The following is a 26,855-nucleotide window of genomic DNA, read 5'->3' as shown; positions in this document are numbered from 1 at the left end:
AACCTAATTGTCTTTTGTTTTCTAACTCTTTTTTTAAAATTAAACTTTTTATTTTGAGGTAATTGTAGATTCACCACATGCAGTGCTAAGCAATAATACAGAGGGATTCCATATACCCTTATCTAGTTTCCCCCAATGACAGCATCTCGCACAATCACACTGGGATACTGGTGTTGATAAACTCACTGGTATATTGGCCCTGAGGACTAAAAAACTGAAAACAAAAAGGCTTGCCCTCAGGACTTGACTTTCTTATCACTCCCTGTGTGCCTTCTCACGACCCTGTGAGGTAGGTCATATGTCCCCACGTTACAAATGAGAAAAGGAGCCAAGAACTGAGGTGCCTGGCCTGGTTCCACATAGCACAAACTTGGCTGTCAGACTTGAACCCCGTCCTCCTGTCCCTAGGGCTGGTGGGCTTCCTCAGCCACATTCCTGCCTGTCATCAGTCCAGGCCCTGGGGACACAGCTCCCCTACTCCAGCTTCTGTCCTCCTCTGGGTAGGTGTGTAGGTGGGCAGGTGTCTGGTCCCTCAGGATGGGAGTGGTTGGCCTCTGGCCCAGCTCTCGAGGGCTACCTCTGGCCCAACGGTGAGCCTGGAGGAGCTCAGCAGGTGATGGGGAAGCCTTGTGGCCCCAAGTGGCCAGCTGAGGCAGCCAGCCCTGCAGCCTGTCCCCCTGCACTGCGCTGCTTCGTGCTGCCCTCCTTCTCACGTGTCTGTGTTTCTTTTCTCCTCCATGCTATGGCAGTGGTGCCCCGTGCTGATGAGACAATACTTGGTGCAGCCCCAGGCAGTCCTTTTCCAGGTAATTTCCTAGGGACCCAAATGACACCCAGCACACACTTTCCTGGGGCACGCGCCTCCTTGAGTCCCTGCTAGGATTCCTTGACCCTTCGTGCTGTGTAGTTTCCGAAATGTGATCCCTCTCCTTATCTTTCAGATTTTCACAATCGCCCCGGCAGGCAGGCAGCAAGGGGTTAGACTTAAATCTCATTTTATTAATAAGGAAAATGAGGCTCAGAGAGCTGGCCCAGCTTGCCTGAGGTCACGCAGGTGAGAAAGAGGCAGAGCTGGGGCAGGAACCCCGTGCCATTGCTCCTAGTTCACTGTTCTTTCTACCACGGGATCAACCGCTATAAATGATGCAGATAAAAATTAGCTAAGGAAGTCCATTCCCCTCCCTGAATCAGTTTTTCCAGGTTGGGAAAGATGACCCTGAGCATCCTTCTAGCTCAGACATTTGAGAGTGCAAGACAGTTTGTTATCTGGAGCATGGTGTCTGAGAGGAGGGTGTGCATACTTGGCAGTGCTTGAACTTGAGGCCTCCCAGGAGTTTGTGGCAGTAGGCAGAGAAGTTTTGTTGTTTTTTTTAATTGATGCAAACAAAATGTGGAGCCCACCCATCTAAACTATGCTTGACGGATGATTGCCTATCTATTTTTTTAAAAAAAACCTTTTTGTTTTCTATTGGAGTATAGTTGATTAACAACGTTGTGTTAGTTTCAGGTGTACAGCAAAGTGATTCAGTTATTCATATACATGTATCTATTCTTTTTCAAATTCTTTTCCCATTTAGGTCGTTACATAATATTGAGCACACTTCCCTGTGCTATACAGTAGGTCCTTGTTGGTTATCCATATTAAATATAGCAGTGTGTACATGTCAGTCCCAAACTCCCAATCTATCCCTCCACCCCACCCTTCTCTCCTGGTAACCATAAATTCATTCTCTAAGTCTGTGAGGCTTTTTCTGTATTGTAAATAAGTTCATTTGTGTAGTTTTTTTTTAGATTCCGTGATATAATGATATTTGTCTTTCTCTGTCTGACTTACTATACTGAGTGTGACAATCTCTGGGTCCATCCATGTTGCTGCAAATGGCATTATTTCATTCTTTTTAATGGCTGAGTATATTCCATTGTATATATGTACCACATCTTCTTTATCCATTCATCTATCGATGGACATTTAGGTTTCTTCCATGTCCTGGCTATTGTAAACAGTGCTGCAATGAACATTGGGGTGCATGTATCCTTTTGGACCATGTTTTTCTCTGGTTATATGCCCAGGAGTGGAATTGCAGGGTCATATGGTAGATCTATTTTTAGTTTTTTAAGGAACCTCCCTACTGTTCTCCATCGTGACTGTACCAATTTACATTCCCACCAACAGTGCAAGAGGGTTCCCTTTTCTCCACACCCTCTCCAGCATTTACTGTTTGTAGATTTTTTGATGATGGCCATTCTGACTGGTGTGAGGTGATATCTAATTGTAGTTTTGATTTGCATTTCTCTAATAGTTAGTGACGTTGAACATCTTTTCATGTGAGTAGGTGGAGAAGTTTTATCCCAGTTGGTTGCATTGGAGTGGATGCTCTGTGAATTGCTGACCTCGTTCATTTCCCTTCCTGAGTCATAGTCAAGGACAGCACCACGGAGCCCTGATGGGAAGGGAGCAGAAGCCCAAAATGACATCCAAAGAAAGAACTCCAAAAGCTTGGAGAAGTAGCAGTGTGGAACACAGCTGTTGCCTGTGGCTGTCGGAGGCTGGGGGCTGATGGAGGGAGGATGGGGGGCTGTGTTCCCAAGGACATAGGTGCACCAACACAACCCCACTGTTCAGCCCTTGGCTTCCCAAGTAACTATGAGATATGGAAAGAGATACCACTGTTACCAAGAAAAGAGACCAATAATGTATTCTCTTCTCTTCTCTTTCCCTCTCCTGGTCTTCCCTCCCGTTTTCTTTTTCTGTCACTCTTTCTACCTCTCCCAGCCTCCATTTTCAAAAACGACTTGTCCTGCAAAATAAACAATTACATATATCTAAGTTAGTTAAGGCTGAAAAAAGTTCAGAAATTGTGCAGAGGAGAGAGTAAGATCATTGCAGGAGGCGCCAGCATTGATGTAGTTGTGGTGATTGAGCACTGAATTTGACTGGTCTTCCTGGCAACCAAGACAAAGAGGGATATGTAGTGGTTTCCAGTGTTCCTATTGTTCAGTCAGAGGCAAATTAACCATTTGTCAGGAGAAAAAACTTTTTTTCTGGTAATGAATTATAGGAGAGATTCACATGGAATTTGAATATTCTAATGGACACGTCTCCAGAGTTTGTTTGGTTTTTTTTTTGAAGTTCTTTGTATGGCTGTTTTCTTTTATTGCCTCTAATCAGTGTTAAATGCCTGATATTCTGTCACAGACCAGTGAAGTCACTTCCTCAGGGACTTCATCTCATGGTAGACAAGGATGCTGTTTTCTGATCACCTGACTTGATGAACGGTAGAGGTGAGAGGTTAGCATGTTATTTGGAGCTCTTGTTTGAACACTCCCCAGCTAAGTTTTGGATGTTGTGGAAAACGTCATGCTGCTGGACCATGCATTCATTCATTCAGCAAGCACTTAGGGGGCTCTGGTGCTGTTCCATGCTCTATGCTCTCAAGGAGACCTGGAGGGAGACAGACGAACAGCCATTACATGTGGTGGGGAGTATGAAAATAGAGGTCTGTGCAAAATGACACCAATTATGGAAACATAGACAAGGAAATCATGATTTATTGGTAGGAACGTGGGGCCCAGGAATGGCTGCACCAAGGAGGTGACATTTGAGCTGGGTCTTGTGGACAATGTAGGAGTTTAAGTGGCTGAGTGAGATGGGCCTCCCAGGCAGAGGTAGGACAGTGCCTGGAGTGGCTGAGGAGCAGCCAGTGGAACGAGGTTCCAGGGATCCCAGGAGACCGGGGAGAATGCAATTGCCTTTAAAAATCTAGGCAGGGCTTCCCTGGTGGCGCAGTGGTTGAGAGTCTGCCTGCCAATGCAGGGGACACGGGTTCAAGCCCTGGTCTGGGAAGATCCCACGTGCCACGGAGCAGCTGGGCCCGTGAGCTACAAATACTGAGCTCTGCGCGTCTGGAGCCTGTGCTCCGCAGCAAGAGAGGCCGCGACAGTGAGAGGCCCGCGCACCGCGATGAAGAGTGGCCCCCGCTTGCCACAACTAGAGAAAGCCCTCGCACAGAAACGAAAACCCAACACAGCCAAAAATAAATAAATGAATAAATAAATTAAAAAAAAAAAAAAAAAAAAAAAAAATCTAGGCAGCTCAGGGGGACAGACAGTGGTGAGAAATTAGGGAATAATTACACAGCAAATGAAATGACAGCATCCCCTGATTCATGCAGGAGCAGAGCAAGAGCTGTGGAATCCCAGCAAAGAAAGAAATTGGGCTCAAGGCCAGCCCTGTTAGGTGGGGTGGTGGGAGGTACAAATGGCAAAGGCCAGTGAGAGCTGGTTTATGAATCCAGCTGTCCCCTGAGCCCCAGCTCTTTAAGAAAGTTCACTTTACCTTCTGGCAACCATCGGTGGTTGGGAAACTGGGTTTTTGGACCTCTCACTGCACGTGTTACACAAGTTGAAGATTTTCATGTCTTGAAAAGATGATTCAAAGCCAGCTTTCGAAGTGACTGGACAAACCTTGATACTGAATTTATTGACTAAAACAAAATCAAATAACAAAAAGATCCCTCCATCTGGACATTAAAATAAGAGGCAGGATTGGCCACCCTCTCCCCATTTTCTTAAACCCAGGTTGGCTATGTTTTCTTGGGAATTAGAGGCTTTCCCTTGTGGACCCAGCTGCCTAGCCTGGAGTCTAGGAGGGGGCCAGGCCTGGTAGTGAGGTGGGGAGAGCTGCAGGGATGCTACTCTTGGCTAGGATGCTGCCTGGCTCTCCTGAGGTTAAGGGGTCATTCATTCATTTGCTCATCCAAGTGTTCATTGCACAAGCTCTTCAGAGTCGAATCCCAGCTTGTCTACTTTTTCATTTCCACCTCTTCCTCCTGCAGGAGGTGCCTTGTTTTTGGATCACTCCTGTCTCACCCCTAAGCGTTCCTTCAGCTCTTCTCAGCCTGAGCAGGGTGGTCAGGGATTGCTTGGGTCCAGGATAAATACAGCCAGCCCAAGAAACCTTTCCTCACCACTTCCTGTGCCGTGTAAATGAATGGCTCTGTGCCCTTGTCCCTGTTGGATGGAGCTTCGGGGCCACGTGTCTTTTCCCTTGAGGTTTGTGGATAAAGGTCAGAGAGCATGTCTGGTCTACACGTGCCATCTTGCACACAAGAAAAGCTCAATAAATGCTAAGCATCCACCATGCTCAGGCCTCCAGTAGGACACAGGAACATAGGGAAATGGGAGGTGCGGTCCTCACCCCGGGGTCCCAGAAACCCCAGAGACCCTCACAGGAGGGACCTAGGGACCCTAGGGTCACAGGAGGCATCTTGACCTCCTGTCTCTGCACACGACAATGCACTGAAGGAGGAGCTTCCATTGAGCTTTACTTTCTAATTTTTTAAGTAAATTAGGGGGCTAATGTCATGACCACGTCCCATTCTGCATAGGATAAAGTCTAGACAGTGACCTTTTCCCAATAGCTCCCTGCTTTATGGAATGAAGACTCTGCTGGGTGTCACCTGTAGCAAGAAATATATTGTCACCTCCACCCAGTACACACATATCCACTTATATGGAAACAAAGATTAATGAAACAGGACTTACTCTTTCTATGTGTGAGACTCTTAGAAAATTTCTCTTCTAGACTACTCTATTTTCTGTTTTAAAAGGTTGGTACTAGCAAAGTGATTTCATACCTGTTAAAGGGTTAGAACACAATAGGAAAATCATTAGGGTAATTGTGGAGATTTTGGAGTCAGATGTACCCAAGTTTGTATCCTAGCTCTGGCACCTGGAAGCCGTGTGATATTAGGCAAGCACTTTCCCTCTATAATAGAAGTCTCAGTTTCTTCATCTGTAAAATAGGAATAACACAGAACCTACTACATGGGGTAATTGTGAGGATTAAATGAGATAATATAGGTAAAGCTCCTGCCACAGAGTAAGTGATCGATAAATGTGAGCTTTGACAAGGTCGTGAAGATTATGGTTTTTATTGTCCTGGTACCACTTGGGATTCCTGCTTCCTGGGGAGTGGTAGTCATGAAGGACTTTCTGGAGGAGGAGGCATTGAAGCAAGGCAGCAGGTTGACCAGGACCCACTGCTGTCCTCACAGCAACCAGGAACTCTGTGTGAGCATCCCAGGACCACTTGTTTCCTTTTCCATGAAGGACAGACTTGCTCCCAAGGATTTTTGGCTGGACCTAGAGCTGACCATGTTAGTTAGATACCTTTGCCTTTCACATTTAGGTCTCTAATCCACCTGGAATTGATTTTTGTGTCTGGTGTAAAGATCCAATTTCTTTTTTCCCCCTTGTTTCTGAATGGATAACTGGTTACCCTGCATTTTTTATTAGAGTTTTATCCTTCTCTGCTGATTTGTACATCACCTCTCTCATATATCAAGATTCCATATATGCATGGATCCGTTTCTGGACTTGACTCTGTTTCATTGGCCTATTTTTCTGTGCCTGTGCCAGTCCCATACTGTCTTAATTACTGCAGCTTTATAGTGATTCCTGATGTCGGGGAGGCCTGTCCCCCATCTTGTCCTACCTGGGCTGGCTTCAGGCCTGTGTTCGTCTCTGCGTGTTTCAGAATCAGCCTCTGCTGGAGACGGGTGGAGAGCCCCAGGAGCTCTGGACAAGAATCCATCTCAGGGTGCCTGGGCCTGCAGTACCTCCTGGACTCATGGCTGCCATGTACCCCGCTTGGCATCTGAGCTGCCCAAGCAGTGCTTTCTAATTCATTTGCAGAGAAAAGTGCCAGGAACGTGCCTGAGCCTGAGTCCCCTCTACCTGCCACTTGCCTGGTGGCTCCTCTGGTTTCCCTCCCAGTGGCTCAGTCCTCATCATCCTTCCCAGCGTGCCTGCAAACTTCTTTCAGAAGACTGCTCACTTCCCTGTCCCTCTCTGCCAAGGACATAACCCTGGACAGACAGGAATGTGTCCTCCGCTGGCAGTGCCCGGGTGGTAGAGGAAACTCCCTGTACCAATGCTTGGCACAACTAGACTCTTTGGTTTGGGTGTTTGCAGATATTTCTTTTACTGAAGATAGGCCGGGGGAGTGGGGGGCCGAAGAGATCTGTCACTCATGCCTATACTGTAGTCTGTCCTTGAGTGGGAAGACAGGTTGGCATCTTCACAACCTTGCCTGGAGACCATTCTGACAGTGGTTTGGATGCCAGGGAAATGACTCATCGCAAGCTCTGATTTCATGAAACGGCTTAAAGAAAGGAGCATGACTCATGGGCCAAATGCACATGGTTAGTGTGGACTTGGTAAATCAGATGTGCGCACCCTACAGTTTTCAGCATACAGGTGTTTACAGGCTTCCGGAATTCAAAAACACTTGCCAACTGTGACTCATATGCTTTGATATATTGGCTTTTGGGTGGGAGTTTATGGTGAACCATCCCCTGTTGACCCTTGTACCTCAGTTTACTCATCTGTGAAATGAGGATTTGGATTGAGTGATGGCCCAAATTCCCTTTAACCCTTGTTTCTGTGATTCTACATCTGTGGTTTAAGAGCACAGAAATCAGAAACCTTTCTTTCCGTCCTCTTGTCTACAAGACTCTTATTTCTGCCTTGCTTTTGCTTATGGATGTCTCTCTCCTCCTCCTTGCATTGAGGAGGATGGTTGTCTCTGGCTAGCTGGGGCTGGGTAAGGGAAGCCTGCAGGCCATAAAGGAGCTAGGTTTGAATTCTTGTGCAGCTGCACTGAATCTTGTCCACCTCTTCACTTGGGGAGACTTGCTGATTCTGGATACCTGCCTTGTTCTGTCGAGCTGAATCTGCCCTCTCAATACCGGGGGTCCGTGAGCCCCCTGGGGGCCTTGGCACTGGCGTGGGTTAGCTGGCTGAGCCCAGAATGTGGTGGTGGCATTTGGCTGGGATGCTTTGGAGTCTCAGTGCTGAGGTGTCTGTCTTGTTTCCTCTTTCAGACCGCCGATTATTCCACCATGGCCTCGCTGGCTGGAGGGCTGGATGACATGAAGGCCAACCTGACCAGCCCTACCCCTGCCGACATCGGGAGCAGCGTGCCGGGGCCGCAGTCCTACCCCATTGTGACAGGTGAGGGCACCTGGGGCATGGGGGGTGAGTGGCAGAGAGAGAGAGAAAGGACGCGTGTGAGATGAGGAAAGCGGCTTCTTGGTGCTTTTGGACTTGATTGGCCATCTTTGTCTTAATGAGGTTATGAGGTCCTGGAACAGGTCAGGCAGGGGACTGCTGGGGCCAGGAGTTGTGGTTTCGATGAGACATGGCTGTAGACGCTCTGATAAAGCCAGAGGAGAGCAAATGGCAAATGGACGATGGGCTGGGAGGGGGGTCAGGGAAGCCTCGTGTCAGAGGGGCTGGGTGATTTCGGGGCCCCTGAGTGTTCAGAGTGCTGGGATTTAGCCCTCTCAGGAGAAAGGCAGCCCTGTTTGGCATCAGCCTGGAGGATGAGTGGGATTCCTGGCAGATTGTAGATTTCCAGGCAGAGGTGGAGTTAAGAAGGGCAGGAGGTTTAGGCTTCCTTTCTGGAAGGCTCAGGACCAGCTGCTTTAGCTGTCAGTGTAAAGATGAAGAGTTTGGGCCCTGGAGGCACACTGCTGGGTTTGAACTTGCCATTGACTAGCTATGTAAGTTATATAAGAATTCTGGGCTGTGGTATTAAAATCTGTAATATGGTGATAGCACCCAGCCCACAGTGTTGCTGTGAGGATTAATGCTGTAAACATATGAGGTGCTTAGACTCTGGTCTAGCACACACAAGCCCCCAATACATGTTGTGATTATTACTCCTCTCATGGTGGCTGGTCACGTCAGGCTCACTGCTGTGAAGGGGCTGGGCCAGGAGGGCGAGACAGGCAGACACCCCTGCCCGCCCCAGCAGCACCGGGATAATTTGGATGGACAGACTCAGCCACCAGCTCCGGGAGGCTGTCCGACCATTCAGGCAGAAGGCAGTCTTGGATACTTCACATTAACAGACAGTGAGGGGCTGGGGATCACACTTTGGCCAGAGCCTTGAGGTCCAGCCTAAGGTAGCGGGATGTCCCTGTAGGTTGGTAGGCAAGACACAGGAAGTAGTGACAGAGACAAGGGGTTCTGAAAAATGTGAGTGGGCTGTAGTTGCATCAGGGTTGGATTCGGGTTAGAACTTTAGGCGGGGGTGGGGGCCGGACGAGACAGGCTCTCTCATAGCCTCATGTAGGTCCCAAGGCAGGGAGGGCCCGGCTCTGAGACTGGGGCTCGTGGGGCTCAGGCAGGAATAGCCAGGACTCTGGTTGTAGATCTGGGCACCGCATGGAGATCAGTTAAGAGGCAAGAGTGACTTGGTCCCCTGTCTACCTGAGATGGGGCAAGAGCCTGGAGGGCTGCTGAGCCTGCAGGTGGGGGGGTGTCAGTAACGGTGCAGGGATGGGGGAGGGGAACCTCAGTCAGAATGAACTTTTCCTAACATCACAGGTGTCCCATGAATTCTCTCCCCTGGGATCATGAGAGTCCGTGACAAGACCTCTGACAGCATCCCCATTTTACAGATGCAGAAACCGAGTCTCAGGGAGGGGCAGTGACTTGCCCAATACAAGGGGTAAAGGGGAGAGCTGGAGCCGGCCTTCAGTCTCCTGGGTCCTTATTCTTTTCAAAGAAGCACAAATAATTGGGTAGGGGGGTGTGGTAGGGTAGAAAGAAGCCTGGACTAGTTAATAATAATAATAAGTCACTTTACTGAGTAGTTACGGAGTACCAAACATTCTGGTAGGTGAATTTGTTTTACCCTTGGAGGAGTCCTGGGAGGTGCGTACTGTTATATCACATCCACTTTGTAAACAAGGAAACGGAAGCCCGGGGCACTTAAATAGCTTGCCAGAGATCACAGCTAGTGAGCAGCAGAGGTAAAATTGAACAGCAGGCCAGTACAGTCTGCCACTCTACCACACAGATAATCTGGGGGCTAATCCTGGTGCCATCGCTTCCTTGCTGTGACTTTGGATGTGTCTCTGATCTCTCAGGGCCCTTGTGAGGATCACATGAGATCCCCGAGGGGACTGCTCTGCAGAGGGAGGGTTTGTTATTAGGGTTGGGGTTCATGGGTTTAGACAAATCACAGGAAGACATATTCTACCATCTGCACAAGCCTATTTAGATGGAAAATAATTCAGTAAATGCTGAGACTATAGTTGCATTTCCGAGACTCTTGTCTACTGACGTGGCAAACTGGTGGCCAGCTGCCCAAAGGGCTAATCTAGCCCACAGATACGGTTAGTTGGCGCCATGTAGGACTTTTTATAAATTTGAGTCAACAATGAACATTTATAAATCTGGATCTCTGGCTTCCCTTGAAAAATCAGAGGATCTGGCCAGACTGGGCTGTATTCCCACATGGTTGTGGTAGGCGGGGCCTTAGTGGCAGCAGCCCCTGGAGACATGGCCCCTACCCACCTGCTTTGTCATTATCTTACAAGCCTAACCTGGAAAGGAATTTGAGTTGAATACTCCTGATTTAGAAAGTTGGTGCTAAAAGCCAGCTGGGTGGTTTAGCTGTTCAGGATCTGCAGAAGGTAAGTGTGGATGTGGGCTGGGTTTTCAGGTAAACCCTTGACCAAAGACTTGTTTGTATTATGATCAGTCTACTTTAAAGTCACATCACAGAGCAGAAAAAGAATATAAATATCTCAAAGTCAGAATTATGCCTAATGTTGAAATACTAAAATTACTCTAATTCTAAATATATAATACTTATATAATAGTATAATATTATAAATATAACCATTAGCTTTCTTGTAAGTAAACAATAGCTAGCTAGAAAAATAATAGGGGAAAACATTAACAATAGCATCAAAATAAAAAAGGTAGAATGCTGAGGAATAAACTTAACTTTAAAACTCCACTAAGGAACATAAAAGAATAAATGGAGAGATATAGCTTGTTCTTAGGTGGGAAGACTCAGTATCATGAAGATGTCAGTTCTCCCGAAGTAATATATTAATTCAAAGCATTTTCAATCAAAATGCCAACTTTTTAAAACTTGTCAAAATGACACAAATACTGGATAAATAAACACTCAAGGTAGCTAGAAAAATTCTGAAATAAAGAAATGAGTAGAACATAGCATATTTTAAAATGTTATGATAAAGCTACAACAATTAAAACTGTTACTGAAAGTGAAGTAAATAGACAAATGGAACAGCATGGAGCATCCAGAAATAGATCCAAATATATGTGGGTGTTTACAGATACAACATTGCAAATCAGTGGAGAAAAGATAAATCATTCAGTTAATGGTGTAGGGACAGTTAGGCCTGTTGGATCCATACCTCATTCTCTACATCAAAAGAAATTCCAGGTTGATCAAAACTTTAAATTTAAAGAATTAAATCATAATAAAACTAGAAAAAAAAAATAAGGGAAATTTTTTAATAAACTTCGAGTGGGGAAGGCCTTTTAAAATCTGTTCCAGGGAGGACTTCCCTGGTGGCACAGTGATTAAGAATCCGCCTGCCGGGCTTCCCTGGTGGCGCAGTGGTTGAGAGTCTGCCTGCCGATGCGGGGGACTTGGGTTCGTGCCCCGGTCCGGGAAGATCCCACATGCCGCAGAACGGCTGGACCCGTGAGCCATGGCCGCTGAGCCTGCGCGTCCGGAGTCTGTGCTCCGCAACGGGAGAGGCCACAACAGTGAGAGGCCCGCGTACCGCAAAAAAAAAAAAAAAGAATCCGCCTGCCAATGCAGGGGACACAGGTTCGAGCTCTGGTCTTGGAAGATCCCACATGCCGTGGAGCAACTAAGCCCGTGCACCACAGCTACTGAGCCCGTATGCTGCAACTACTGAAACCCGTGCGCCTAGAGCCAGTGCTCCACAACAAGAGAAGCTACTGCAATGAGAAGCCCACGCACCACAACAAAGAGTAGCCCCTGCTCACTACAACTAGAGAAAGCCTGCGTGCAGCAACGGAGACCCAATGCAGCCAAAAATAAATAAATAAATAAATAAATTTATAAATCTGTTCCAGGGAATTCCCTGGCAGTCCAGTGGTTAGGACTTTGTGCTCTCATTGCTGAGGGCCTGGGTTCTATCCCTGGTTGGGGAACTAAGATCCCACAAGTCGTGTCATGTGGCCAAAAAAATAAAATCTGTTCCAAATACAAAAGGCAAAGAAAAATGATATAAACGACTGCTTAAAACAGAAATGTTTTATATATGTATGTAAAAACACCCAAAAAAAACAAAGAATAAAAAACTTTTTTAAAGTGGAACACAGATGACAAAAAGCTAATTTCCTTAATATATAAAGAGGTTTTTAAAAACAAATAAGAAAAAAAATCAGTAGAAAAAACAGGTAAAGCAAATGAACAGGAAAAAATACAGATGTCTAATGGCATAGGAAAAGACATGCACTTGACTCATAGTTTTACAACTACAAATTAAAATAATCATGAGATACTCTTTTTATTGGCCACACCACACAGCTTGTGGGATCGTGGTTCCCCGCAGGGATTAAACCCGGGCACACAGCAGTGAAAGCCCACATCATAACCACTGGACCACCAGGGAATTCCCAGGAGATACTTTAATAAAACCCATTAGCTTATCAAAGATTGAAATGTTTCTTGAGGTCCAGTGTTAGAGAGTATATGAGAAACAGATATTTCTATACACAGTCATAGGTGTATAAATCAGTGCAATCATTTTGGAAAGAAATTTGTCAGTATCTATCAGTATTTTAAATGGACATACCTACCATCTAACTCAGAACTTTTGTTTTTGTTTTGTTTTGTTTTGTTTTTTTGCGGTACGCTGGCCTCTCACCGTTGTGGCCTCTCCCGTTGCGGAGCACAGGCTCTGGACGCGCAGGCTCAGCGGCCATGGCTCATGGGCCCAGCCGCTCCTCGGCATGTGGGATCTTCCCGGACCGGGGCACGAACCCGTGTCCCCTGCATCGGCAGGCGGACTCTCAACCACAGCGCCACCAGGGAAGCCCTAACTCAGAACTTTTATATGCACTTTAAGGACTTTATCTCAAGATATATTCATACAGATGCACAGTGATACCTAAATCCATATAATAATGATAGAATTATTTATAATGAAAAACAAATGGAAAAAACTCAGTGTTTATCAATAGGAGTAGGTTAAATAAATTATGGCTCCTTCACACAATAAAGTACTCTGCAACCATTAAAAAGAATTAAGTAGAGCTATCTGTGCTGACATGAATAAATGTTCAAGATATACTTTTAAGCAAATAAACAATTTGTAGAGTAATATGTTTAGTATGATTCCATTAGTGTGAAAAAATATAAAGGACATACACACAAAGGCATGGACACACATGTGTAGATCAGATGCATGCATATGAGGATTTGGTAGGAGAAGATCCCCAGCCTCTTCCCCTGCTTAATGGGACACTGTAGTGCTGTGCTGACACCGGGGTTCTCTGCTCAGTCCCACCCAGTGTCCCCTAGGGAATAACAAATATTTACATTGCCCCTTTACTCTCCTGAAATTAAGTTCATAAAAAATATAGCCTATCTTCACAAGTAATTTCAAGTAAAATCAAAATAATACCCTAACTATAAGATAAAGGAGAAATGAAAGTGAAATTGTTTATAATTAACTGCTATGTACTTTGATAAGTAAATATTCGGCATGTCTAAACTGCAAGACATAATGGAGTAGCCCAGGGCTCACTCCATGCACAGAATCACCACGAATGCAACAATCCCGAACACAGACTTAACTGTGTTTCACATACTGTGAGTGGGATTTTACGAATAGGTGAGGAACGCTTGGCAAAGTTCCAAATAAAACAAAGTACAAGCTTTGCTCAGTTTACACAGTAGTTGCATTCCTAGAAAATTCAGTGTTTATTAAGACCATGGAAACTGCAAGTTCACATTAATATGGGAATGAAGTTCCGTTCTAGGTTTAAAGAATTATAAGCAGATTTCTCTCCTACCACCTACATGAATGTTGGGCAGGACATGAAAATAGTGCAGGATAAAGGCAGATTCTTTGTTGTGTGGGACTGTTCCACCACAAGCCAATAACACCTGTCAATCATATAAAAGCCCCCAGAAAATTTCAAAACACCCTCTGGGGGCAGTTGATGATCCCAATGAGAGCTATTAGAAAACCTTGAAGGAATGCCCCTGAGAGCTGTTAGGATGGGCCTTCGTGTCACCACGTGGCATTAATTTAATTCCACCTGTGCTCGTGGATGTGTTGACACAGTTCTGAACTCTTCAGGGAAGGGCTGAGTCTTCCAGCCCCACCCGTTCCTTCTCCCCTCCTCACAGGGTGCTCAGCTAGACTGCCAGCCTGGGGTCTAGGAAGCGGCTGGTCTGTGTACTGCTCCACCCTAGCCCTCACACTCCCGGCTGCCCAGGGAGATCTCATTAGAGAATGAGTCCATGTCTCTCCATCATTTATATGCCATGTTAAATTTTAAGTTAAACTCCTGCTCTACCAGCCAGGGCCACGGTTTAGAAACTGCTCATCATTTGCAAAGCAGGGACATGGCCCGCCCATTCCTACATCGTCAGCAGTTTGGGCCTGTCCTGATTGGGACTAATTATCTGCAGGTGTATCCTTGGGCCACAGGCCTGCTGATGGGGCAGCCACTGTGCCTACCTGCCAGGGAGGACAGCAGGTGGATACCAGCAAAGGACCTGGCAGTCTTGGCCCTGGCTGTGCCCACCTGACCCTTTGCCTGGGAAAACAAAGTAACGGGGCTAGCCTGTGTCCTTTCTGGCCCCTTCCCCTGAGGACCGTCTCTTTGCATCACCAGTTGGAATGGCAGGTGGAGACTGAGGGAGGTTTCTTCTGGTTAAACAACTTTGGGAAACACCTGCCTGGTGCATGACCCAGGTCCTGGGGTCTGAGGCATCCCCTGGGCACTGTCCCCTCTAAGCAACAGGGAACATACGTGGGCCAGTGGATGAACACCCACGAAGACAGACAGATGGCTGCCGAGTCCACAAGACCACCAGCTCTGATTTGCTGGTATCCCCCAGGCTCAATGTTTGGAGTCTCTGTATCCCAAACTTGGTACCTGAAAGCCAGTAAGTCCATCCTCTTCCACCTTTCTCATCTGAGCAATAGCTGAGGGCTGAAGGAAAGAGCACTAGACCCAGGAGTCAGAGGAACAGGTTTAAGCCTGGACTTTGCCACCTAACTGTCCTATCATTCAGCAAATAGCTTGTCTTCTCTGAGCCTCAGTTTTCCTATCTATGAAATGGGGATGACAATTCCTGCCCTGCCTGCCTCCTTTGGCTGTTTCGAGGCTATAATGAGACAGTGACGGGGAAGAGTTTGAGAGCCACTAAGGGGGCATCTAAGTGTGTGTGGGCCAGAAAGGAGATCTGGAATGTCTGGGATCCAGTGTTGGCTCTTTCCAGCCTCCTTTGGGGCAAATATCCGACCACAGACAGGCAGGGTGGGAGGGTCCTGCAGAGCAACTGCTCACTTCACAGTCTGAGAGACCCCGGTTCAGAGGTGGGAGGTGACCTACTCAAGGCCACATCCAGTGAGTTAGAGCTGGATCTGGGGCTTATCCAGGGCCCTGGCTTCCACAGCCTGCTGCCAATATGTGGTTGGATGGACTAAAAAAAAAATCCCAGTTTAAATTTCCAGAAGGCATTTCTTTTAGCATATGACTGAGAATGTCAGCAGCAAAGCCAGACTGCCTGGCCTTGAAGCCCAGCTTCTCTGTATTCTAGCTGCGTGACCTTGGGCACATTACTAGCCTCCATGCCCAAGGTCCCCATCTGTAAAATGGGCCCCAAGATAGCACTCCCTCACAGGTTCCCTGTAAGGATTTCATGCATGGTCCGTGCAGTCTTGGCCCGGTGCTTGGCACACGGTAAACACTTAACGAATGGTAGCTATTAGTATGTTCCAGGCCTTTCTGAACGGCCGTTTGCTTATCTCTCCGTGGGGAGCACCTCTTTGACCTGTTTTTTATGAGACTTTTTTTTTTTTTCGTTATGCGGGCCTCTCACTGTTGTGGCCTCTCCCGTTGCGGAGCACAGGCTCTGGACATGCAGGCTCAGCGGCCATGGCTCACGGGCCCAGCCGCTCCGGGGCATGTGGGATCTTCCCGGACCGGGGCACGAACCCGTGTCCCCTGCATCGGCAGGCGGACTCTCAACCACTGCGCCACCAGGGAAGCCCGGGAAATGCCTTTTAACTGTATAAATGAATGAGTGAATGAGGTGCTGAGAGGACGGGGCCATTTCTCAGTTCTTTCTCTGCTGCCAGTTGGGCCCAGCCCATAATCAGGCCTCAGGGACTCTGGAAGTTAGTGGAAACTTCGAGGTTGGGTAGCCCGACTCGTCACCCAACCCTGGGATCTATTCTATATCAGGACTTGGTTACCTCTAGTTATGGGGATTTCACTAGCTCAAAGGCAAAGAATCTTGAAGCAGGACTTACCTGAAGCTGCTCTCCATTGAAGTGATTTCCTTTCCCACTGGCAAGCCAGAGCTGAGCTGTCAGCAATGTCTGAGCCGGCATCCGTGCTATGAACTCAGACCCAGGCACTGGCATTCTGGGTCCTCAGGATCCAGCCCAAATAGTGCTTTTTAAACTAAAAAAAAAAATCAGAGCCCACATTTTACAGATCAGAGGAAGACAACCCAAATGTCCACGAGAAGGGGGCTGTTCAGTAAAGAAGAGCTCACCCGTAAGGTGGAGTACTGTGCACCTGCAGGAAAGAACGAGGAGGCGCTTTATGTCTTGATTGGGAAGATCTTGGAGATATATTATTCATGAAAAGAAGCAAGAATAATATATACAGAATGCTACCTTTTGTGGGAAGAAGGGAGGGGCAATGGGAATGTGTATTTGTTCACACAAGCATACAGAAGTTCTGGAAGGATACTCAGTAACCACGTTTGGGCATAGATGATGAAGTGGGTGTAGGAAGAGGACTTCTTACTGAATATCATCTACATTTAAAATTTTTTGAACGTTATATATATATTAATATATCACTATCAAAAATTTAAATTTAAAAGTTCCTTTAAAACTAAGAGATTTCACGTAAAGGCTAAAATGTCTAACTTGTTTTGAAAAATTGGAAGACTGTCCACCAGGGTCCACATTCCCACGTGGCCACACTAGGGGAGCGTTGAGAAGGGGCCATCCCTTTACATCAGCCGTTCTCTCCTGTTTGTCCCAGACTCCACCTGGCCAGCTTCACTCACTGTCCTTGCCTGCTGCTCCCTGTGAGTCTTCGACCTGCCCCAGCCCCTCCTTCCTGTCTCCTCTGACACCTATTCCTGCCCAATAGAAACCCAGGCCAGGAAGGGCTGACCACAGGCTGTCCAACTGGCCTTGCCTGTCCCTGACTCCAGACGTTTGCTCACGCTGTTCTGTCTGCCTGGAATGGCTTTCCCCAGATATCAGCTCGGTGTTATAAGCCATCCAGTGGGGAGGGCCTGGAGTGCCGAGTGCAAGGTTTTCTAGAATGTGTGACAATTAGGCATTTCAGCCTGGTGCAGTGATGTCACACTCTGTCCAAATTAAATATTGTGAACCTGCTTCAGGGGACCACAAACAGAGAGAAAACTCAGCACCCAAGATTGGAACTTTCCCCGGAAAAACAAGGCTATTTGCATTCCAGAAAGATTCAAGGTGAATCCAATTGGGGATTAAAGTATTAAATAGACTCACAGTTATAGATTCTAGAGAAGTCTAGAATTTTGGAATCTAAATGTTTGGAAGGATACTCAGAGGTTCAGAGAAGCCAGAGGTCTGATCATTTTAAAACCCAAATGAAATTCAAGCATCTCTGTAATTAAAATGGACATCAAAGGAAAATATGATTTGCTTTCAGGTTAGCACAGTGTTCCTAAGAACTATTTGTTGAATAAATGAATTAATGTTTGTGTAAGGAGCAGTGTCAATTAAAAAAAATAATTTCAGGGGAAAGTACTCCAGTTATTTCTGACCTTGTATTTTGTAGGATAAAAATAAACAAAGGTGGATGGCCATCCTGGTAATGCACTCATAGATTTTTACACTTGCGGGCAGCTTGGAAGCCGACCTTTCCAAATAGCCTTCGAGCAGGTCTCTGGGCCTCCAGCTTCCCAGCTGACCCTGCTGTGATCCATCTTCTTAAAATAGCGATTTCATTAGCTCGTCCTCCTGGTCAGAGATCTCCACTGCCTTGCCATTATCTGCAGGAGAAGACACACCAAACTGTAGCTCCTGGCAATTAGCAGAGCAGTTGCCATTCATCATTCCTTCATTCTCTCATTCACTCACTCACCTCTCCATCAAAACCCAGCTCCTCCTTCACATCAGACCTTAGCCTAGACTGGGTCTTGTGGCTGTAGGGTCTCTGCCCTCAACATACCCATAATTTGATGAGGGAGGTAAATGTGGATACATGTACAGGACAAAACAAAACAAATAAGAAAAAGAAAGAGAAATACCAGGGAGAAGCCAAGTGCCTTTGAAGGCGTGGAGGAGGGAACTATTGCTTCTCTTTGACTGTGGGGTTTGAGAACATTGTGTGGGAGACCACATGGAAGCTGCTCTTGGGGAGCCACGAACTCTTGGTTTCTCTGCTCTGAAGCTTGGTCTAGTCTGTTGCAATACCCCCATCTTTACTAATCCCTTTTAAATCACAAAGGAATACGTGCTCATTGTAAAATAAATTCGAATGGTCAGGAAGTATATGTAAACATGTGACTGTATCCCTTCACCCCGTTCCTAGCCTGTTCTGTTGTCAGCAGAGTTGATGGTTTGGTAAATATCCTTCCAGAACCTTTTCTAGGCATATAAAACAGTATCAGATTGCACACATATAGTTCATTTCCTACAAAGGGGTTTTTGCTCTTCATACTGTTGGTCAGTTTTTTAAAAATTTTGTTTCATGCTGTATGGACACCCAACATGTTGGTAGGTCCAGAACTTCCATCCTTTCTAATGTTCTGAATGAACCATAATGAACTCTTCTCTAGTAGTATGGGCTAAGGAATTCCTACCTCAGAGCTAAGGGGTGAATCCCTCTCAGTATTTGATACCTGGGCTGCAGACAGAGAAGGACAGGGTCCAGGAAGGGAAGCGGGACGGGAGCCTTGGCATCCACGGGCAGCCCAGGACTGTCAGCTTAGAGACAGCAGACTGGGGGCCTGGCTGCTGCCTCCCACGTGCTCAGGGGTATGGGAGGAGGAGATGTGGCTGCTGTGAGCTCATCAGGGGAAACCACAGGGAGGCAAGCTGTAGCTGAGTGCAAAGAAGAATTTTTTTTAACAATTTGATCTCTCTGAAGCTGGAATAGGCTGCTTCTGGAGATAATAACAGTGATAGCTAATGTTTATTGAGCATATGTTATGTGCTTTGGTTCATTTCACCCCTTACTCTATGAAACTAGGTACTATTTTTGTCCCAACTAACAGTTAAAAAGAAATTGCCTGAGTTCACACAGCAGTAAGTAGCAGAGCTGGTTTTCTCCTAACCCCTGTACTGTACTGCCTCTGGTGGTAATAAGGTCCACATCATCAGAGGTATCCAAGCAGAGCTCTTTCACATTCACCTGCAGCACAGTTAGACTGGCGGCCCCTGGGGTCTGTGGAAGCTGATCAAACTGTAGAATCTCTTGTACAGTCTCTGGAGCCAGACTGCCTATCTTTGGGTCTCAACTCTTATCCCACTTATGAATGGGTGACCTCAGTTGCAACTGTGTGTATGTGCCTCAGTTTGCCCACCTATAAAATGGGATAGAAACTTGTTACATGGATTAAATGAGTTAATATTTCAGAAGCACTCAAAACTCTGTCTGGAACATGGTAAGTGCTAAATAAGTGTTGTTTTAAACATCTGGAGCTCAGGAAAGCAGCCTAAGCCAGAGAGCCAGGTTTAGGGGTCCTCCACAGCAAGGGGATGGAGAAGGAGCTTGCCAGGGTTGGGATCTGTCCAGCGTGGAGCAGGCCTGATGGCTCCCTGTTCTGGATGTTCCACTGGCCTCCTGTATTATTTTCCAGTTGCTGCTGTAACAAATTACGATGAACTTCATGGCTTAAAACAACACAAATTTATTATCTTACAGTTCTAGAGGTCAGAAGTCCTAAAATCAAGGCTATATTCCTTCTGAAGCCTCTAGGGGTGAATCCATTTCCTTGTCTTTTTCAGCTTTTTAAAAAAAAATTTAATTAATTAATTAATTTCGTTTTGGCTGTGTTGGGTCTTTGTTGCTGTGCACGGGCTTCTCATTATGGTGGTTTCTCTTTGTTGCGGAGCACGGGCTCTAGGCACACGGGCTTCAGTAGTTGTTACGCATGGGCTTAGTTGCTCCACGGTATGTGGGATCTTCCCGGACCAGGGCTCGAACCTGTGTCCCCTGCATTGGCAGGCACATTCTTAACCACTGCGCCACCAGGGAGGTCCTTTTCCAGGTTCTTGAGGCTGCCCACATTCCCTGGCTTGTGGCCCTTTCCTTTGTCTTCAAAGACAGCAGGGTATCATCTTTTCTCCTCTTTGACCTCTGCTTCTGTTGTCACATCTCTCTGGGACTCTGACCTTCCTGCCTGTCCCCTATAGGGACTCTTGGTGATTATATTGAGCTCACCCGGATAATCCAGGATTGTCTCCACGTCTCAGAAATCCTAGATTTAATTACATCTGCGAAGTCCCCTTTGCTTTGTAAGGTGACATATTCACAGGCCTTGGGGGCCATGATTCTGTCTACCACACCTCCCCGGTGCCCAATATAAAGGTCTCCTTGAGGACTCTGCATCCCCTTGTATCCCGGGAGAACCATGATCTGGGAGGGGATCGGCACCTTTTTTGCTGTATCTGCCTGACTTCTCCCCACCACCTGTGAGCACTGGCTGGTCCTCACTGTGTCTCCTCCATCTGCCCCAGTATTGTGACAATCGTGCCCTCCCCAGGTACCTAGGGTCAAGAGACTGGAATATTGGTGCTCCTTGGAGAGCATTCGCATCACTCCCTCATTGAGCAGATGGAGACACGGAGGACTGAGAACCCAAGTTCTCCCCACATGAGACAGCTCCAGAACCCACGTCTCTTGGCTCCCCCTCCTTGCCAGACTCAGCCTTCCAGAACAGAACTTTCCCCCTCTCCTGTCCTCATTTTTCAGCCCGACTGGTCCGCTGCCATGCACTGGGTTCTATGCCTGATGGAATCCTTTATTCAGGCCTTTTTATCACCTTCCAACTCAACCACACCCAGTCCTGACTCCAAGCCTTTGCTTCTGCTGGTTCCTCTGCTTAGGATGCTCCTGTCATTTGCCCAGAGGTGGCGGTAGTCTGCTGAGAAAGGAGGAGCAATGGGCTGACTTGGATCAGGATCACAGATCTTCATTCCAGCTCTGCCATAACTCCCTGGCAGAGGAGTTTGGGACACGCTTTCTCTCTCTGAGCCTCCGTTTTCACATCTGCCCAATGGGAATTTATCATCCTGGCTCATCCTCTCCTTGCAGGACTTCAGTGAAGTGTACGTGAGCTGTAAGAAGCTATAGCCTTTCTTTTGACCTGACTGTGCCAGGTGCTCAGGTCCTGTGTCCCCAGCAGGGGGGTGAGTGTGACCTGGTGCAGGGCTTTGCCTGTGAAAGGCTCTCACGACACCTGCTGAGGGCTGAGGAACCAGCAGGGCTGCTAGTCTCTGTCCATGTGACTTCAGGGCATGTGTCCAGGGAGCAGTCCTCAAGCGCCGCCTCCTTCAGGAAGCCCTCCCCAATTACCCCACAGTCAGAGTGATATCCCCCTCTCTGGGCCCTGGATCAGCCTACTTGTTATCCCCTTGTGCCTTGACTTATGATTCTTTGTGTCCAGCCTGACTTTATCCTTAGACTATGAGGTTCTGAATTGTCTTCTGCCTACATGGGGCATGGAACATTGTAGGTACTCGGGAAGTGTTTGTTGAATGGATGGATGGATGGATGAACAAGTGAGCTGTCTAATATGTTGGGTTGCTACTAATCACCCCAAACCGTACCCATCTAGGTTATTATCAAGGTTACTGACATGATTCACACACTCACACACACATCTTTGATGAGCAGAAGGGACATTTGAATGCAAGGTATTATGACAATTATTATTTCTCTCCAAATGCATTAGCTTCTACTGGTTTGCAGCCTTTTTTTTCCCCACCAATGTTCACAGCCCAGAAAAAAAATCTCTCTCTAATTTATCTCTATTAGCTTTTATTTTCATTACCCAAGAGGCTATAGAACGTCTACTCCCACCCCTAGATCTTCTATAAATGTTTGGTAAGGCTGGTTTTGGCACGAGTCCTTAGGGGGCACCTGCTGCCTGTCCAGACTTTCCCATCCAGAGGAGTGTTTGCCTTTCTGGAGCCACGAGCTCCTTTTGTAACCCTCTGTTAACCCAGGTCCAGGATGGTGTCACATGCCCACCTCAAGGATAGGGTGGTCAAATAGCCTGTTTGGAGGGTTGACCTCTGGAGTGGGGACTAAGGTAAGGGCTCTTTCCCCAGAGCTGGTCTCAATCCTGAATAAGATCTAGTAAGGCAAGAGTCACCAGCAGGAGTGATAACTACTACTTGCCTCCCACTCACCAGGCAACAGACATTGTTCTAAGCACGTTACATGTGTTACCTTGTCTAATCTGCAAAACAACACTGTGAGAAAGTTAGTTTTATTATCCCCATTTTACTGATGCCAAAACTGAGGCACAAAAGAGCACAGCAACTCGCTCAAGGTCACACACCTCCTAAGTAGTGGAGCCAGGTTTCAAATGCACATTGTCAGATTCCAGAGGCCACACACCTGACCATTGTGCCACACTGCTCCTCGCCAACCTGCTGTGTCAGGCAATCTGGCCAGAGGAGGTCCGAGTCGGGCAGAGCCCAATTTAGAGAACAGACCACAAACAAGGCTGTTGAGTAGATCAGGGCCATGAATGGGGGGCACGTGTGACGTGGCTTGTCTTGATCCTGGGTGATATCTGGTTGAAGAGCATCGGGCTGACTCTCCCTCCAATAACCAGCACCGTGTAGGTCAGCCTGCACCCAGGCAGACCTCAGCAGCACAGTAGGCCCTCAGGGAAGGTCCGTTGAGTGGATGGGCAGATGACAGTGGCACTTCCAGCAACTCCCCACCTAGACCCAGCTGCTCTTTTGTTGTTTTGTTTTCAGGAAAGAAAGCAAAAGAAAAATAATGGTCACTGCTTTCCTTAAACAGACTTTCTTCCTCTTCCCCTGGACAAGTGCCCCTGGGGAGGGTCAAGCCAGTTCAGCCCTGGTTCTCTTCAGGAAGAAGTCAGCTAAAGCAACAGCTCTTCACACAACACCCAGCACAGCTTCCTGCTTTCTCATCCTCTATTGCCCTGCCTGCCTGAGAGCAAAAAAGACATTAAGCAACAGTCCAGGTGGTCAGGGGTGGGAAGCCTTGGCCCAGGTGCTTGGGCAGCCCGGCAGGAATCCACCACGGGGTGGCAGGGAGGACACTGGGGTGGGTGATCAGGCCCCGCTGGGCTGTCCTGGTCCTCACGCTGAGAGCGGGCTGGGGTGGGAGGGCTCGCCTGATTGACCGGGGCCTTGGGGTGTATGTCCTGTCTTGGATTCCTGGGATGGAAGCATCATGGTCAAGGTGGCTGGGTTTGGGGAGGGGCAGGGGTGGCAGAGGGTGCCCTGAGGGGCTCTGAGCAGTGTCTCTTTCCCAGCTGGCCCGGCAGTGTTTCGGTGTCTTTCACAACAAGTAGTGTCAGCCCTGGATAATTATTCAAAAGGTGTTGCCAAAAGGAAGACCCTAGCTGTCACAAATAGCCATCTGTGCCAATATGGGGGTAGATTACAAAAGGTACCTGTGGTTTTATTATTATCTTTAAATCTCTTTTGTATAATGAGGCTGATGGAGTAAAAGATTCCCACAGAGCTCAGCCTGGAGCCACGGAGCCCAGAGTAGGGCACCCTGGCCTCCCTCCTCTGGTTCTGCAGCCCGGGTCAGCCGGCTCCTACCCCAAGGCTCCCAGGGTCTGGTCTTAAGGGCCCGGCCTCTGGGCTGCCTGGAGCTCGCCCAGCGACTGCGCAGCTTCTCCGTGGGCTGAGCACACCTCTGGCAGGGACTGGCCCTGCCCGTGTCCCCGCCCCCAGAGGAATCCCTTCTTTGACCTTTGTAATTATTCCTGTTCAATCTTCCTTCGTGTTTTTTCCTTCCCCTTTTCAAGGTGCTCAACTCCTGCGCTCCCTCCAGTGTATTAAGGATGTGAGTGAAATTGATGACTGGGATGTCTCAGGTCTTTATGATGATGAATGACTTTCACTGCCAAAGCTTTTATTGTCTGTGATTTGGGAAGAAGGGGGAACTGATATATCAAGGCTGCCTGTCACACCATTTAATACAGTTATAAATCCTGACGTCACTAACTGGTGGTCAGGAGCTGGAGAATTCCACCGGCCGCCGCTTTGCTGAGCCTTTATGGATTTTTTTCCCTCTCGACTTTCTTTGCTTGACTGTCACAGTTGTGTTTTGGGAGGGGGGATGGGAACAGTGGATGGTGACTTTAAAAATCTCAGGGGCAATCTGGTCCAGGGGAGAAAGTGGGAGGCCTCCCCACTCTAAAGTAAGGGGAAATGGCAGGCCTTTGATTCTAAGGTGAGCAAAGAAATTGTTCAGTGAAACCAATTCCTAAAAGTATGCTAATAACTTCTTGCCTGTGCACCACCCTTTACAGTTTACAGATTGATTTTAACAGCTGTTATTTTTCAGATCTTCCTTCCATCCTTTGGGGGTGGGGGTGTGGCAGGGAGAGACTTGAGCCCCATTTTGTAGAAGAGGAAACTGAGGCTCGGCAAGGTGAAGCGACTTGGCCAAGGTTATGCCACACCAGGCAGATACAGAGGGCAACTCCCTGGATGAAGCAACAGAGCATCACTGTTAGGGATGGTGGTGTCAGACAAGGCATGGTATCAGACAGCCCTGGGTTCCAATCCTAGACTCCACTGTCTAGCTGCTGGTCATGGGATGGTCACTTCAACTTTATAACCCTCAGTTTCCTCACCTGGAAATGAGAATAACACTCTTCTCATAAGCCTGTTATGAGGATTCAATGAGATAATGCATGGAAGAGTCTTAGCAAGGTTCTGCCCCATCAAAAGTGCCCAATAAATGTTTTTAAAAGATGGAACTACCGTGAGAGAAGCATGTGGCAGATGTCACAGGAGCAGAGGAGGGCCACCTGTGCCTTCCTGAGCTTGTGTGGGGAGGTGGCCAAGGAAGGCTTCCTGCAGGAGGTGACATTGGAGTTGATTGGAATGAGTAGGAATTAGCCAGGCTGGGGAGGGCAGATGAGGAAGAACATACCAGGCAGAGGGAACAAATGAGAGAGGCAGAAACAGCACCAGGTGGGTGAGGAAGAGCCAGCAGCCCCAGGAGTGGCGAGTTGTACAGCTGAAGATGAGAAAATGTCAGACCACAGAGGCTCCCAAGGACCTGGGATCATAACCTCTGGATTCTGGGGGGCTTTGAGGGGTTTTAAGTAGGGGGTGGCATCTTCCAAGAACTCTCTCTGGGGACTTGACAGAGGGTGAATTTAGTGTGGATGAGACCAGCAAGAAGACCGAACTCATCGAAGATGGGTGTAAAAGTCCAGGAGAGAAAGGATGAGGACCTGCACCGAGGCAGTGGATATGAGTATGGAGGAAAAATTTTGAGGGGTAGAATTGGCGATAGTCAGATGTAGGGGATAGGTGAGACATGGACGTCAAGGATGGCTCCCCTGGTTGGAGTTTAGGGGACTGGGTGGATAATGGAGCCACCAACTGAGACAAAGATGACAGGAAGAAGAGCTGGTTTGGATATTTTCTGGTGGCCCAGGGACACCCAGGTGGAAACGTCCAGAAGGTGATGGAGGAAGGGTTAGGGCTGGCGATACCAATTTGGAAGTCATGGGCATGGAGGAGATGGGTCACCTAGTGAAGATGCCTAGATAGAAAGGCCTGAGAGCAGCAGAGCTCTAGGAAGAAACTGGAGAACAAGGATGGCTAGAGAGAAGCCATGAAGTCTAGGAAGAGGTGATTGGTGAAGGAGAAAGCAGACCATGAATGTGCTCCATCTGGGAGCCTAGAGCAGTCACAGCCCTGAGGTGGGAACAACAGAATTCTCTCTGGCTGCTTAAGTAGAACTTAAGACTCTCAAGAGGCCCACAGAACCAGGCTTGGAGGCTTCACAGCCAGGAACCACACCTGAACCACACCTGAAAACAGCACAGAACTGGTCTTGTGGAAATGTCACACCTTGGCCTGTGGACACAGAGCCCTCAGCTCACATCGCTGTCACTGGACACCAGATGTCACCAGTAGAACCTCTATCCCACAGGCACCTACTTCTCTGCGTCACTTGCCTCTAGACTAACGACTCACACACGTGTGTCTACTTGATGGAGCCAGGATGGCGCCTGTGCTCCAGCTGCAAGGGAGGCTGGGAGGTCAATCTCCTGACTTGTGCTGTGAGGAGCCTAAACTCTTAAGGTGGAAAATTCCCAAAACAAAAGAAGGGGGCTTCCCTGGTGGCGCAGTGGTTATGAATCCACCTGCCAATGCAGGGGACATGGGTTCAAGCCCTGGTCCGGGAAGATGCCATATGCCACGGAGCAACTAACCCTGTGTGCCACAGCTACTGAGCTTGTGCTCTAGAGCCCGTGAGCCACAACTACTGAGCCCAAGTGCCACAACTACTGAAGCCCGTGCACCTAGAGCCCGTGCTCTGCAACAAGAGAGCCACTGCAATGAGAAGCCCGCGCACCGCAACGAAGAGTAGCCCCCCGTTGACCCAACTAGAGAAAAGCCCGCACACAGCAAGGAAGACCCAACACAGCCAAAAATAAAATAAATAAATTTAATAGAAAAAAAAAAGACTGTGATAAAATGTATTAAAAATAACCCCCCAAAACAAAAGAAGGGTGTTCAATGGTGTGAGGTGGCCAAAGATGT

At 47.7% G+C, this 26,855-nt stretch overlaps 1 protein-coding gene across 1 annotated transcript in view; it reads left to right on the top strand.

Moving 5' to 3' along the window:
* PAX5 (paired box 5) overlaps nt 1-26,855 on the top strand; it is a 176,844-nt gene that overhangs the window by 88,323 nt on the left and 61,666 nt on the right. The window contains exon 7 of the mRNA XM_065878360.1: nt 7,887-8,016. Within this exon, the coding sequence (XP_065734432.1) occupies nt 7,887-8,016 (130 nt within the window). The remainder of the gene's footprint in view (nt 1-7,886; nt 8,017-26,855) is intronic.

Source organism: Phocoena phocoena, chromosome 6 (assembly GCF_963924675.1).
Source record: "Phocoena phocoena chromosome 6, mPhoPho1.1, whole genome shotgun sequence".
NCBI lineage: Eukaryota > Metazoa > Chordata > Mammalia > Artiodactyla > Phocoenidae > Phocoena > Phocoena phocoena.
Note: the sequence above shows the minus strand (reverse complement) of the source record. Positions and strands in the feature narration are given on the sequence as shown.